The sequence below is a fragment of the Echinops telfairi genome, unplaced genomic scaffold (genome assembly GCF_000313985.2).
Source record: "Echinops telfairi isolate 266 unplaced genomic scaffold, ASM31398v2 ScPeMD7_443;HRSCAF=831, whole genome shotgun sequence".
NCBI classification, from domain to species: Eukaryota; Metazoa; Chordata; class Mammalia; order Afrosoricida; family Tenrecidae; genus Echinops; species Echinops telfairi.
The window spans coordinates 70,151,868-70,167,943 of record NW_022104341.1 but is presented as its reverse complement, the minus strand read 5'-3'; the positions used below and the strand labels follow the sequence as shown (position 1 = coordinate 70,167,943).

The 16,076-nt window shown below is 43.9% G+C and overlaps 1 protein-coding gene across 1 annotated transcript in view; it reads left to right on the top strand.

The window, feature by feature from the left end:
* Positions 1–16,076, top strand: part of C8A (complement C8 alpha chain) — a 76,726-nt gene that overhangs the window by 31,908 nt on the left and 28,742 nt on the right. The window contains exons 5-7 of the mRNA XM_045291985.1: positions 1,073–1,262; positions 5,102–5,302; positions 6,953–7,193. Coding sequence (XP_045147920.1) covers positions 1,073–1,262; positions 5,102–5,302; positions 6,953–7,193 — 632 coding nt within the window. The remainder of the gene's footprint in view (positions 1–1,072; positions 1,263–5,101; positions 5,303–6,952; positions 7,194–16,076) is intronic.

Below are 16,076 nucleotides of genomic sequence, written 5' to 3'. Positions count from 1 at the left end.
CTTCAAAGGCCTCTCATATATGGGAACACCATTCTCGATGCTGAATGGAGCTTTCTGGCCACCTATTTAGTGCCCCATTGTTACTCAATGTGGCCCTTAAGGTACCTTGAGGAATCCGTGGGCTCTGCAGAATATAGTTTGAGAAACATTGTGTTAGAAAGGGTTCTCTAGAGCAGTGGTTCTCAGCCTTCCTAATTCCACGACCCTTTGACACAGTTCCTCACATTGTGGTGACCCCCCAACCATAAAATTATTTTTGTTGCTACTTCATAACTGTAATTTTGCTACTATTATGAATCAGGCAACCCCTGTGAAAGGGTAGTTTGACCCCCAAAGGGGTCATGGCCCACAGTTGAGAACAACTGCTCTAGAGAAATCAGGACACTTATGATTTTAGATAGGTAGATAGAGATAGATAGATAGATAGATAGATAGATAGATAGATAGATAGATAGATAGATAAAGATAGATACAACACGAATAAATAAACAGCTAATTAGTCCACAGAGCAGTACAGAGGGCTCAGATCAACTCACTTCTGTGAGACAGTGGATATACTGGCAGTCCTTCAACTCACGAGAGCTACTGGGTGCAAGTTAAGGAAGCAGACAGCTGAGTCTTCTGTAGAGCAATACAGGAAGTCCAGACACAAGCAGCAAACAGCAGGGCAGGTCACCAACAGTCAGGTGACAGGGTCCAACAGTCCCCAGCTCAAGTGATGTCTACACCAGCAGTGTGGAGAAGCAGGTCTCGAAGGAACCTCAAACTGTAGCAACACTGTCCATGGGTTGGGTGTCCCACAGGTAGTATAACTCACAGGTTGAGGCAGAGAACTAGCTAAGGCAGCTGCACACTGGTCTGATCATCAGAGAGCAAGAGACAGAAAGGCAAGGTTCACTGAGCAATTTATTTCTTTGCCCTTCAATTAAACTGCAACCTTATTAATCATGCATGTGTTTATTGGCCAGGTTGGCACAATAAACCTACCTATCACAAATGTCTTCCAGAGAACACATGCTGTGCTATCTTGGCCACTCAAAACTCTCACCCAGAAACTGCCTTTTCCATTTAGGTACAATATCCTGACCCAGGAAGAAGGTCAGAGTGTGTATGATGCCAGGTACTACGGTGGCCAGTGTGAGACAGTATACAACGGGGAATGGAGGGAGCTTCGATATGACCCCACCTGTGAGCGTCTCTACTATGGAGATGATGAGAAGTACTTTCGGAAACCCTACAACTTTATGAAGTACCACTTTGAAGTAAGTCTCAACAGGGATGTTCCCAGGCCACTTCAGGGTGGGTGGCAGGGAAGCCAAGGACTGTTCATGGCTTTACCTTGCTTTGGGAGCTTTAATGTCCAATAGAGTTTGTGGACAGCTGAAGATCCTGCTCCTTCTGCCGCTACAGATACCCTGGAAGGGAGGGCTCTGTGAGGCAAGGCAGAGCCAGTGAGAGGCATGCTGCCAATGTGCTCACCCTCCTATTGCATCTTGGCTCCCCTCATACAGGCATACCTCATTCTATTGCACTTCGCTGTACTGCAACTCCCAGATAAGAAAACATGTTTGGAAACGGAAGATCTGTGGCAACCCTGCATTGAGCATGTCTATCCACGCCGTTGTTTTTCCAAGAGTGCATGCCATTTTGTGTCTCTGGATCACAATTTGATATTTCTCAGGATATTACAGATATTTTTATAAGTCTATTGCATAGGGAATGGCCTACAACCCCATAAAAACATAATTTTCATGTGCATTTGGAAAAACAAAATTTAAAAAAATGTGTATTCACGTGATCACCATGGTCTGGAACCAGACCCGCAATATCCCCGAGGTCTGCCTGTCGTATTTTGGCTTCACCACCTCTATGTAGTGGTGGGTATATGTACATGCATATTGCAGGAGTGCGTCAGTGGCACACATGGTTAAAAACTCAGCTCCTCCGTGGAACACAAACTAGATGAGTGGGACCTATTCAAACTAAGACACTTGTGTATACCAGAAGACTTCATCAAATGAGTAAAACGAGAGCCCACTGACTGGGAAAGATAGGTAGTAATCACATAACAGACAAAGGACTAATTACTAAATTCTACAGTATTTTACAAGCCTACAACAAGAAAAAAACTAATAACCCTCTGAGAAGGTGGACGAAGTTCTGAACAGACGATTCACCAATGGATGACACTCGAACGGCTAATAAACACATGAGGAAATGCTTCCACTCACTAGCCATCCAGGAAGTGTAAGTAAAACCAACCAGGGCATACCACCCAATGCCCATAACTGTAGCCCGATTTAAAACAATAGCAAAATAAACCGAGAACAACAAACGCTGCAGAGGGTTTGATGAGATTGGAACTCTTATCCTCTGTCGGTGAGCTTATACGTACATACACCCACTGTGGGAGGCAATACCTAAAAGACATGGCAACAGAAATACCGTATGATCCAGCAATACCATTACTGGGCATAGACCCCAAAGAAATAAGAAACATATCATGAATAGACATATGCTTCCCCTTGTTCACAATAGCAAGAAGCTAGAAAGAGCCTAAATTTCCATTAGTATACAACTGGATAAAACAACAACAACAACCAACTCTGGTGTATATATGCCCAATAGAATACTACACACCCCTAAAAAACAGTGACGAAGCCATGAAACACCTCAAGATGTGGAGGGATCCGGAAGACATTGTGCTGAGTGACGTTAGTTAATCACAAAAGGCCAAATGCTGTATGAGTCTGCTGCTGTAGGAACAAGCAACAGAACAGGCACAAGCTCAGGCTGTAGGGCATCCAGTCTGCTGGCTAGAGGGGCCAGACTGGTTGGTAGAGAGCCTGCCAACGAACCATACATCATCTGCTCTAGGTCAGTATTTTGAAGGTCACTTGACCAGAAGGCACCTCATGTCAGCTGGGATCAAATGGTGAAGGGAGAGGTTGGGGATGTGGTCTATAGAGTGTCTGCCATGTAAATCTGTGACGAGGTCCCCCCAGACAGGTAGACAGCCCTATCCGAGGGAAGAGGTACAGTGATGAGAAAAACAACACAGCAGAGGGGAAGGAAGCAAACATGACTGGGGAACACAATTGCATGTCTGTTGGTAGGAAAAGAGGGAGGACTGACCTCCGGTTTGGGGGAAGAATGACTGAAAATGCTTTGGGGGACCCTAGAGGGGAAGTGTCCCTGGTGGTGTGTACCAGATAGGCTACATTGACCCGGGCTTCTGGTGCATCCTGGAGACCCAGGCCAGGGGTCGTGGGACACTGGGACACTGAATCCTGGATCTTCGAGGCACATGGCATGTTCCAGAGGCTGCATCCATGACATCCAATGTGGAAACTCCACTGGGGGAGCTGGACTCCGCCTCACACACACTTGTAATCTGGGGACTTAAGTCAGAAAAGACACTGTGTCTGAGGAAGCAGGAGACAGCTGTATCAAGATTGTCGAACTGTTAGTAGGCAGACAAACATGGTCTTGCTACATCAGTGCTCTATGTGCTGTATTAAGATATGTATTATTCTGTCAAACCCATGATGGACATTCTATTTTATTTTGTTCATGTAAGGGTGCATCTCAGAGGTCATTGGAGGTCACCTTCATGAAGTTATGTTATATGTTTTTTGTTTCTCAGTATATGAAACTATAGGGACAACACGTAGCGTAAGGGTTTCAGTAGGAGGGCAGGGATGTGGGGAGAAGGATGGTGATGGAGAGGTAAAAGGGAGATGATGCCAAGGAGTCCAGGAAGAAAAAGTACGTTTGGAAACTGATTGTGGAAGCAATTGTACAATTCTGCTTGATGTGGTTGAACTAAGGAATGATGTGATATATGTATTAACACCCTATTATTAATAATAATAAACCCACATAGATCCAGGAATAGGTTTTGGGCTCACACTAAATCCTAGCTCCAACTTTAGAACAATTAGTTCTTACATCATGGCCCTGCTCGATACTCACCCTCAGGAAGGGAACACAGAAGACACAGGAGCGATAGCAAAATGTGGCGAAGAATTTTGGTTTTGCTCGGCTATCGGATAAAATAGCATCTGGGGTCTTAAAGGCTTGTCTCCAAACAAGCAGCCATTTAAGTGAGATGTCAACTAAGTCCACACCATTATCAGTCACCGAAGGTCTGTAAACCATATAACCCGAAACCAGAGGCTAAACTATGAGAATCCGATTTGCAGAAGGCTATGGATGAAAATGGGAGCCCAAGATCATTTGTGGGAACTACATAGGCAGTAAGCCTCTGGTGATCTCCCTCTCTCCATAATAGGGGAAGGGGAGAAAAGTGGTTACTAAACAGAAGGCATTGGAGAGATGATGATAGGAGGTTAAAGGCATAAATCTGACTTGAACAGTAAAATCCTTGTCACTGGACCTGATTTGGTTTTCAACATTTTCTGTACTTTTGTTCTTTTGTGTTTTTGTTCATTCATATTAGTGTGTACATCCGAGGAGTTATATCATTGTAGGTCAGCTTCTTGAAGTTGTGTTGTATGTTTTTCTGTGTTTCGGTGTATGAAACGCAGGACTGATGAGCCTATAGGAACAACAAGTAGAAGAAGGGTTTCGAGGGTCTGGGGGGAGTGTACACTGGGTGGGGGCTGGGTGGGGTGGATCTTAAAAGGGAGGCAATGTCAACAAGTCCAGGAAGAAAAAGAATCTGGTAGCAATTGTACAATTCTGCTTGATGTGATTGGACTGTGGCATAATAAGATATCTGTATTAACTCCCGGTTAATAATAAATTAAAAAACAAACCAAAACTCAACCACTAACTGAAAGGCTAGCAATTTGAATCTACCCTGAGGTGCCTTGGAAGACAGGCCTGGGGATCTTCTAAAAGGCACCAGGCCTGGAAGAGTTGTAGTCCCCAGAGTCCACAGCAACAAGCAGCAACAACATGCCCTTGTAGAGGACATTGTGGTATTTTCTCAAATACTGATCTGATACCTGGATTCGTCTTCTGGGAAAATAGCTGAAATCAATCTGAAACATTAGCTGTTGGACAAAGCAGAGATTTGAATAATAAATGGTGGACTTTGTAGGCGCAAGCCTAACTTCCATGTGTTTCTTTGCAGGCCCTGGTTGACACAGAAAGCTCCTCAGAGTTCTATGATGATGCAAACAGCCTTCTCTCTGAAATGCGAAAGGACAAGTCTGTGTCATGGGGAGTGACCATTGGTATAAGCTTGATGAGCATCCCCATAGGTGTGGAGGGGGGTGTATCTGGATCAAAAGACTCTTCATTCTTGGAGAAGTTAACCAAGTATAATGAGCAGGTATTAAAACATAATGCCTGTGTCACACAGTATTCCATAATCTACACGGAGCACGTATTACCTTAATTGCATTAAAAAGTACAGTAGTAATTGAACCTTAATTTGCTTGTGTAATTGGAAATGTCTGATCACTGGTAATCATGTTTGTTTTTCTTATTACGCTTTTGCACACAGAATCATCACAAAGGGAATAGAACTGAACAGATAAGACGAGAACTCTTATCACTTCACCCCATCCTTTTTCCTGGTTACCTAGAGCATATAAGAAAGTACTTAGAATGATAATATGTTCAAGAGAAACAGCCAAGCCCTCTAAATCCGCCTTGGAAGAATGCTAAACCAGGCTTGTTTTACCAGACAAGCAGGAGGGCTGGCATGCACAATGCCTTCCTGAGGGGTCAGGAAATGCTTCCTAGCTGAAGGACCATCTAAGCTGAGCTCTAAAGATACAAATTGGACAGATAGATGGGAGAGAGAAGTTGGCTGAAGGATGCCCCAGATGCAGGGGATGGCTTGTACCAAGGCCTGGACATGGAGCGTGCCTCACATACAGTATAGGGCAGAAAGGACTCTGGCTAGTTGGAGACTGGAAACACGAGGTTTGATGAGGATGAAGAGGTGATCAGGGCCGAGGAAATAATTACCGAATCAATGAAAAATTCACCTAACAGTCTCAATGACATTGATATCAGCAATCTGGATCTACTAGGATTATTACTTAGGATAATGCAAATGCAGTAACAAAATTAACTTCGTTAACAAACACACATAGAGCCATTCATCTAGAACCAAGTATTGTTCCCAGGTCTGATGATGATCCCTGGGTAGTACAAAGAGTTGAGTGCTGGGCTACTAACATTAGGTTAGAGATTCGTTGACCACACAGGAGCGCTAGGAATGAAGGCCTAGTGACCAACCTCTGAGAAACCCTGTGAAACACAATTCTGTCACAACACACAGAGTCACTATGAGTTAGGGTCTGCTCAAAGGCAGTTAGCCTGGCATTCTGCTACAAGGGGGTTTCAAAAACTTTGTGGGGGGAAAAATGCAATAAAAAACAAGGGACATTTTTTTCTCCATTGCCATAGAGTTGATTTTGATAAACAGTTTTATTAACATGTGATTCACACATCATATAATTCAATAATTTAAACATACAAAAGAGTTATACATCATCATCACAATCAATTTCAGAAATTTTCTTCTGCCTTATATGCATTATTATTATTAGCTCCCCATTTCTCCCCAACCCTGCCATAACCCAAAGAAATTATTAATCTAGTGACTGTTCTGTAGATTAATGCATCTTGAATTTCATATAAAGAAAACTATACACAAACAAAAGACAAAACCCTACTCAACTCACTAACATCGAGTCCACTTAGGCTCCTTGTGACCCGAAAGGACCAAGTAGAACAGCTTTCCTAAGACTGTAAATCTTTACAGGAGCAATCAAGCCTTCTGAGAAGAGGCTTGTTGATTTGAACCACTAATCTTTCAGTCAGCAGCCCATGCCAACCCACAGAGCCACCAAGGCTCCTTATCTATACATACACACGCCTATTTCACTCAGCTATTCAATGTTAACCTTTTATAGTAAGTTATCTACTCTTTGTCTTTTCCCTCATTCAATTTTGTTGCTGTTGCCAGAATTATGGTTTCATCAGAATTTTCACCAAGGTGCAGACTGCTCATTTTAAGATGAGGCGGGATAATATCGTACTGGATGAAGGAATGCTGGAATCGTTAATGGAACTGCCGGAGCAATACAATTATGGCATGTATGCCAAGTTCATCAATGACTATGGCACCCATTACATTACATCTGGATCAATGGGCGGCACTTATGAGTATATTCTGGTGCTTGACAAAGAGCAGATGGAATCATCTGGTAAGTAGAACAAATGCTTTCTACACACATTGACCAGCGTATACACTAGGGGGTGCTTTGCAGTTTTCTGAGCCCTGACTATGAGCTACACATGATCTGATTTTGTCTGCATGACAGGAGGAAATGTTGGTATTATTGTTTCAAGGAACTGAGGTATAGAAGGATGGATGGAATGGCTTGATAATAAATGCTAGAAACAGGATTTAAACTCGACTCTTTTGCCCACCCAAATGATACGGTTTCTGTTATATCACATTTGGGTTCTTGATGATAAGGAATCTTTGGGGTCTTGCTACTTAAAATGTTAAAACTTGTTTAAACTGTTGATTCCCAATCAATGGAACCACCATCCAGTCAGTCATTGAAGCCAGAAATTTAGAATCATCCTACATACCACCTTCTATGCACATCATTCCTCTACCTCTCCACGGCCTCTCCTCAACTGCGTCCTTCCAGCCCCTGTCTTCAAGCCCCCTTCTAAGTGGTAGGCTAGCTCCTGTCTTTCAGTTATTACCGCATCTGCACACGAACGGTATCTGCCCGTGGGCTCATCCCTTCCTATCTATCCTTGACAGTTACCCTCAGGGTAGATTTTCTATTTCCCAGACATGATGGTGTTATGTCCTTGCATAATATCCTGGATGACTAACACCAAAGATCTCTTCTTGGTCTGAAAGCTCTGCTGAACATGTTTGCTCTGGGTGAAGGATATGGAAAGTACCAAGGACGGCCCAAAGAACAAACACACCGTTTGGGAAGAAGTACAGCCATAATATTTCTTGGAAACAAGGATGGAGTGACTTCATCTCACATACGTTGGGCCCGTTATCAAGAGAGGACTGGTCCCCGGAGAAGGATGTCATGCATGATAAAGTAGAGGGGCACAGAGGGAGACTCTCTACAAGTGGGATTGGCATCATGGGCCCACATATAAGAACAATTGTGAGGACAGGGCAGTACCGAGTGGTTGCGTGCTGTGTACATGGGGTGGCTACAAGTCAGAACTAGCCCAATGACACCTAACGACAAGACGGAAGACTGTGTTTCGTCGCATGGCACCAACCACCTTTAAGTGGTCTTCTTCCAACCCGTCCAGCAGATGGTTTGCAAAGTGAGGACCCCAGACGGAGAGCATTGACCTCACTGAGGACTTGATAGAAAAGCACATTATTAGGCCCGTATCTCAATTAATTAGTAAGTGTGCAAAGACTGGGAGTTAGACCCCCAAACAAGTCTGTTTACCTTGAGTCTATTTCGACTTATTGCAAACCTACAGGACAGAATAGACTGCCCCCTGGGGCTTCTGAGGCTGTAAATCTTCACAGAAGCAGACTGCCGCAGCTTTCTCCCACCGAGTGGCTGCTAAGTTCTAACTCACCTTTGGGTCAACAGCCACGTACTTAATCACTGTGTCATCAGGCTGCCTGGAAAGGAAAAAGAACAAAAGAAGAGACTATAAAATAGCATGGTGGATTATAGGCAAATTAAGTTACCGTTTCAAGAACGATTTTCCAGTTAAATAAATACATGTGCAATGTGGTAGTGCAGTGGTTACTTGTTGGGCTGCGATGCAAATGGGCGGCAGTTCAAAACCACCACCAGCTCTGAGAGGGAGCAGGCTGGGCTTTCTACTCCTGTGCACAGTGACGGTCTCGGAAACCCACAGGGGTTGCTATGAGTCAGCATTGACTCAACGGCAGAGCGTTTGGCTTGGTGTTGGCACTCGGTGGTGGTGTGAATGAAGTGCGTCACTCACTCATGGTCATCAAGTCAGCTCTGGATAACAGCAATGCTGTAGGACATAGCTGCCTCTGTGGTTTCCAAGACTATAACTCTTGATGGGAGTCGAAAGCCTCCTCTTTCTCGTGTGGAGCAGGGGGTGGTTTCGAACTACTGACTTGTTATTAGGACCCCAATGCAGAACCTACCAGACTACCAGAGCTCTTATAAAGGAAGTAGCTTATTCCCATGTGGAGAAATATTGTGTGGCGTGATAGCAGTCCGTCACAAAAGAAATTCTAGACTTGACAAGTTCTAAGAGAGAAAAGCGTATTCATGATGACCAGATGGAGTGGAGAGAGGGGGAAAAGAAGGCACAAGGACTTTAGAGGACACTGAATCTGGGGTTCAATAAGCGAGATGATTGGCCAACATGATGGACATAATTAAGGTCATGGAACCTGCATGCAAATGGTGTTGCAATGACAAACGTTTTGCTGCCTCTCTGTTTGCCACATATACACACATGCTCACACACAGATAAGATTTGTGCGAATTTACCTGTCACTATGGATTCAAGTAAAATGCGAAGTTTGAAATGCTTTAATCAAATGGGCCTTTTTAGAGTCTTTCCCAAAGATAAGGAAGGAAAAAAGAACACGGTGTGCTGCACAGCTCCTAGGTCCCAGGTCCTGTGGCACACAGTCCAGTTCAGTCTCTTGACCATACTTGGGTGGATAGCATTCTCCGGTTGCAGTCTCAGAAGTATTCAGGCTGTAGGACGATGGTGGCTGAGCCCAGAACCTGTGGACCTTCCATCACGTGGTCCTGGGAAAAGCTCTTACTAGGCTTCCTGTCTTTGGCATTGGATTACTAATTCATTGCCTGAGGTATCTGGTGGCTCCTCCTCTTTACTATCTGTGAGGCAGAAGTGGGCTTCCAATGTGGTCACTATTCAAAAGGAGCCCACCAACAAATCGTCCCCGGGATAATTACCTCAGTTCTGTTTATAGAAAACCATATGTCGGTAACAGCACAAGTTGCTATTTGTGAAGAGCTGATTTTCTATAAATCCAGAAAGTTAGTGCTGCTTTTCTATAAATATGGAAATGTGCTAATCATCACCTCATCTGCTGGAGATCACTAATAAACCAGAATGCTATTTACATATCAACCTACGCAGAACAAGCACATCTCCCGTCTCTCTCCGATACACAGACTCACCCACATGCACTGTCCAGGCTCACTTCTTTTCTCTCGGGCGCTTCCGGCCCTCTCTCACTCTGTTTCTTCCTGGGCGCCTTTCTCTGCCTCTTGTCCTCTCTTCCGTTCCCACTTCTGTCCCTTTTCTTGTTTTCCTCTCTTTCCTCTTTGTAGCTGTCTTTTTCTCTCTGTACCTTTAATCTAGCTGACTTCCATACTATTTCTATCCCACTCAATGCATGCTCCTAAGACACCTCCTGTGGGGCATGCATTCATGTCCCCCAAAGGCCGAGCTTCGGCGGCTGGCTTGCTCTGGGGGGATCTTTTGTCCTTGGGTTTGCCTCAGATCCTCTCCGGTTTAGTCCCAGAGGATGAACAAGCCTGCTTTCTTCTAACACGTCCTTTAGATAAACGACTTCGACCCCCCACCCCCCAAAGACCATGAACGTGAGACCATGCATCAAAAATTAAGGGAAGCCTTGGATGTTGGGGAGGCATGCTAGACTTCAGTGAGATGCTACAATTTCCCCACGGGCTGTGACTTACAGCTTTCTAACTTCTACAGGAATCACTATGGCTTTGGGCTCAAATTTCTGGATTTAGTTAGATTTTTAAAATTTCTCTTTGAGTCTGTCTTTGGGAAAAAGAGAATTATACTAGCCATTCAGGCTTCTCTGGCACCCAGCCCATTACAGAGCTGCCACGTTCCCAGGCAATTCATGTAATTCAGTGACTCCACATCCCGGTCACGGTGTATATTTCTCTCCTCCTTCTGCACATGCCCTTCCCTCAGGCCTGTCTTGCTAACTTGGCAAACTTTAATTCATCCTTCAGAACCCTTGAACCTGCAACCCTTCTCAATGAAATGTGCCCTGACATTCCTTTGCCCCTTCCCCCATAGTTGTGGGTTTTTTTTTTAATCTATGCCTTTATTTTTTCGGTGTGTTGAGCTTGAATTATGTACCAGGTGAAAACGCAAACACAGCCCCTGTCTTTGGGAAGTGTGCGATTTAGTGAAGGAAATAAACGAAACAGGTGCAGTGTCTGTATGTCATCCTGGGCCCCTCCCTTAGTGCTGCCCCACATCAGCACACCCCACAGCGATGGAGCCCATCCTCCCCACCTCGACAGCCATCGTCCTAGTCCAAGCCACCTTTATCTGTCGCCCGGGTAGGGCTAATGGCTTCTAGCTGGTCTCCAGGCTTCTTCTCTTGACAATGCCCCCTAGTACATTTCCTAACCTCGACTCTACGAGGCGACACTTGAGGATGACATGCTGCTTATTATGTGTTTCCTTTCTTCCCTTCTTTTCTCTCCTCCCTTCTTCTTTCCCCCCTTCCTTCCTCCTTCCTTCCCTCCCTCTCCCTTCCCCTCCCTTCTTTCCTTCCTCTCTTCCTCTTTGACTGTGGTTACTTTTGTTGACATCACTGTTTTTCTCTATCATTCTAGCATTCAACTACTAAAATACAGGACTGTGTTATTTTAGCCTAAGGGCTTATCCAAGTTGTCTCCTCTGTCTGGGCTGATTTTCATTCTGATAATTGCACAGCTCAATTCTTATCATTCATATCTCAACTTGCATGCCATCTCCTTAGACAGGCCTTCCCTGGCCTCATTGTAATAAGATTGCCTTGCTTTATTTTTGAGGAATTGAGATCAACATTTTATACTTCATCATAGAGCATGAAGTTGTTTAAAACGACTGGAATGCATCAGACAATTATAAAGATATCTTTCATCAGTGCTTTTCCCCCCAAAAAAACCCATTTTATTAGGACCTAATCTAGACCTACCATCCCACAGTTCAATCATATCAAGTAGTGTTTGCTACAAAACACTAGTTATCAATTGCTACCAAAATTACTTTCAAACATTTTCTTCCTTCTTGAATTCTTTGATATCAGCTCCCTCTTCCCCCTCCCCCCTCCGCTGCCTTATCCCCCGGTAATCCTTATTCTAGTTGTCATCTCTACAGATTCTGCGATCCTGGGTTTTGTATACAAAAAAGAAAAGAAAAGCATATAGCAAAGAGTCAAGAGGCTACTCAGAGTGACAAAATACAACAGAGGTAAAACCCCAATAGGAAAAAGAAAAAAATTAAAAATGAAATCAAGCTCAAAGTATATGAGAAGGGAAATGAAGTGACAAAGTTTTAACTGTTCAAGTCAGATTTTTTATTTTAATCTACTATAGTCATCTGTCCCATACTCTGCCTGATCACCAGGTTATTCCCATCCTCAATTATGGTCAGAGGGCTATCACTGGAGACTTATTCCCTATGTGGATCCTGCAAGTGTATTTTGGGTTTCCACTGTCATCGACAGCCTTCTGCACACCAGAATCTCACAGTTTGGATTTGAAGTGTATACTTTGTAATCTTTGGACATGGCTATTGGTGTGCTTATTCCATGTGGGCTTAGTTGACATCTCACTTGTTTGGGGTTGATGGCTGCGTGTTTGGAAACAAGCCTTTAAGACACCAGAGACTATTTTTCTGGCAGCCAGGCACCATCTAATTTCCTTACCACACTTTGCTATAGCACCCATGTCTTCTGCATTTCCTTTGTGAGGGCCTGTGTCGAGTAGGTCCACATAATAAGAACTAATTGTTCTTAGATTGGAGCTAGCAATAAGGGAAAGCCCAAAATAGATTTCTGAATCTATGTTTTTTATCTGCCTCTGGTTCACCTTAGAGACAGCCTTGTTAATTTATGGTAGAGAATCTTATCGATCATCTCCCTGGAGCATAAGGAAGTTCTGTTTATAGTGTCAATTAATTAGCCCATCATACTAATTTTAACACAATATTGAGAGAGGGAGACTGAACGAGTGTAGGCTGACTACGTATTGCAATGCCTGGATTTTTCATTTGTATAGAATAAATCCTTATGCGAGTGGATGCTATTTTTCACAAACAATGGGAGTTGGTGGTCAAACAAAACTTATACTAATATTAACTGACAATGTCAGACTCAGATCTGCCAGAATAATACATATCTTAATACAGCAAGTAGGGTATTAAAGTAGTAAATAAGTGTTAGTCCACTTGCTTAGGCACGGCTTAATAGTCTTGTTCTAGCTGTCTTCTGCTTCTTCACGCACCATGGCATGACAGTCTGAAGTCCTCAGGTTAGAGTCCAGTTCTCCCAGTGGGGTTTCTACATCAGGTCCCTCTGGTATGGTTTTTGGAGCATGCTGCATGCCTGGAGTATTCGGGATTCAATGTCTCAATGTTCTGTGGTACATGGCCTGGGTCCGCAGGGGGTGTGTCTTATTAGGGGTACATTATCAGGCATACTCCTCCTTTAGGGTCCTTAAAAGTATTGTTGGTCATTTAATTTTTCAATAGGAAGTTAGTCCTCCTCCTTTTCTACCAACAGACATACACTATCTTTTCTCAGACTTGTCTGCTCCCTTTGTCCCCCTCCTGCCTTGTCTATCCATCAATATCACTCATCACTCTGATAGGAATGTCTGCCATTCAGGAATACTACCCGATTCTAATGCTCAGCCAATTACGTATTCACCTTACTTATGTTTGTTGCACATTTTTTCTTTCATATTAAATCTTTCTTTTTAGAACCCAAGTTCCATGATAACAGGAACCTCAACTGTTTTGTTGTAGTTGTTTTTGTTTTACATTGTTGTGTATCCATTTTCTAGAACAGTGCCTGACAAATAGTAAAGACCTAATCACATCTATTGAGTAAATGAATAAATAGAATAATCAGTATAAAGGTGTATCCTGTGATAAGAGCCATGTAGAAAGTGAACAGGTTGGAGAAATAGAGGCTATTTGGAAGGGCAGAGGAGGAGACACTCATTTAGCTTGGAGGATCCAAGGACTCTCTTTGGGGAAGCCAAACTCAAACTGACAGGAAGTCCAAAGGGTAAAAGGAACGCCAAGGAAAAGGTGAGGCTGGTGTGGACTGAGTAAACCCTGATGCAAAGATGCTAAGAAGGGAACATGTGCGGTATGGCATGTTCAAGACCTGAAGCTCTGTGACAAGGGAAAATGGTCAAAGCTGAGATTGAGAGCTGGGGGGGAAACATACTGCACATGATAGGCAGTATGGGCGCTGCCTGCAGTCAAATGACAAACCGCTGAGAGGTTATCAGCAGAGCAATGCTATGTGCTCATCCGTGCACCAGTGGAACAGCTATTCAGCTGCTATATAGAGCACTGATCAGAGCTGCTAGCAATGGGCTTAGCAGGAATAGAACAGATTCTTATTGATAGCTAAGTAAAGGAAGAAGAATACTAATTTATATAATATAGTAAATGTATATATTTTGTCAATAGCATTTGCAGATGAATGAGGTATGGGTTGTTAGATGTGAATTACTCTTTCCTTTAAATTAATTTATAGCATACATGTATGAGCACATAAACTTTGAGTTGAAAAAGACATGCACTTGGTTAGGGCTTCCAGCTATCTGGTAGAGAAGCTCTGAAGACCCTTGGAAGAATGGTCAGGGATTCAAGAGCAAAGAGAAGATTCTAGAATATATGTACTTGATCTATTTACATTGTGTTGACGGTTATGACACCTTTCAACTAGAAATTCTGCAGACAAGTTCTACATCTCTTTGTCCAAGTGCTCGACGCATAGTAGGCACACTGTGGATTCTTGCTGAGCTGAATTAACTGGTCTTAGTTCTCAGACCACCGGTTCTGGAGCATTTCTCTGCATGACCATGAAATGTGGGCATGTCCACAGGAAGTAGCCTCCTCACTCACTTTCTATTTGATCATTATCCTTGCTTCCTCCACTCCTTCAAGGTTTGCCTTCCAATAAGTGGTGTCCATATTCTATTTGTAGTCTTATCTTTACCCTGCACACATTATCAAATGTCGGGGAACATGCTCCGAGGAACGAGGAACGTGTTTCCTCCAGGTAGTCACAACCCCTTTCACCTTTCTCTTCCCAAGTTCTTTCTCTGTCAGAGAGATCACCAACTTCCCCATTGGGCTTCCGTAGAGAGGTGGGAACGTAGCTGGCAATGAACTGCGGAGCTCACCCTTGCCCGCATGTCAATGTTCTCACTTACATCTGCATAACAATCTTCTGTGAAAAAGACGAGCTTTCCCTGTTTTCATGGATGAATAACGTGGAAGTGAAATTTTGCAGCACTAGTTAGTGAAAACTACTCAGGATATTCTGGTTGAAGTTCCAGGTCCCTTCCTTTCAGCCCAGCTGCTTTCGTCTTTTGACTCAAAACCTGGGAATAATTTTCAGCTTCTTTCTCTCTCCTCACACCTCATCAATTACCGCCCCGCCCCCCGCCCCCACCACACACCCCTTTCTCTCCATTCTCTCTATCCCTGCTGATCACGTCCTTCTACTGACGCTTTGCAGGCTCCCTCCAGTCAGTGACCGTGCAGAATGAGCAGAGTGTCAGAGGTGGGCTTGAGATGCCATGGAAGCACGGTGGTGGTGACTTGCTCTGGACCCACTTTTCGTGGGCAAATCGGTGTGGGCTTGTTCATTGTGGCGTCTATTTTAGTCTGGGTTCTCTGGGGGAGCACACCTGTGAGATGTCTGTGAACATACATGGAGAGACTTACTCACACAATGGGGGGGCCGGAAAGTCCTAAATTCATGGGTCTAGCAGCAGCAGCATGGAGGCCTCTGATGGCTTATGGGATTGTGGTAGCTAGCAAATCCAAAGCCTGCCAGTCAGATGGCAGGCTGAAACCTTCTGCAAGTTTAAGCTCCAAGGGCTGCAGGTGAGGCATGGAGAACAGATTCGGGTCGAAGGAGTGGAGTGAGTTTTGCCAGAGCATCCATGTCTGTATTGGATACTTGTACTTCCCAAGAAATTCCCTTTCACCCGATTGATCAATCATATTTGGTCATATGATGGAAAGTGGTTATATTATATTACATTTTAGAAAGACCAAGCCCAGTAGTTGCCACATCACTGTGAATCATAGCCTAGCTACATTGATATGTACCT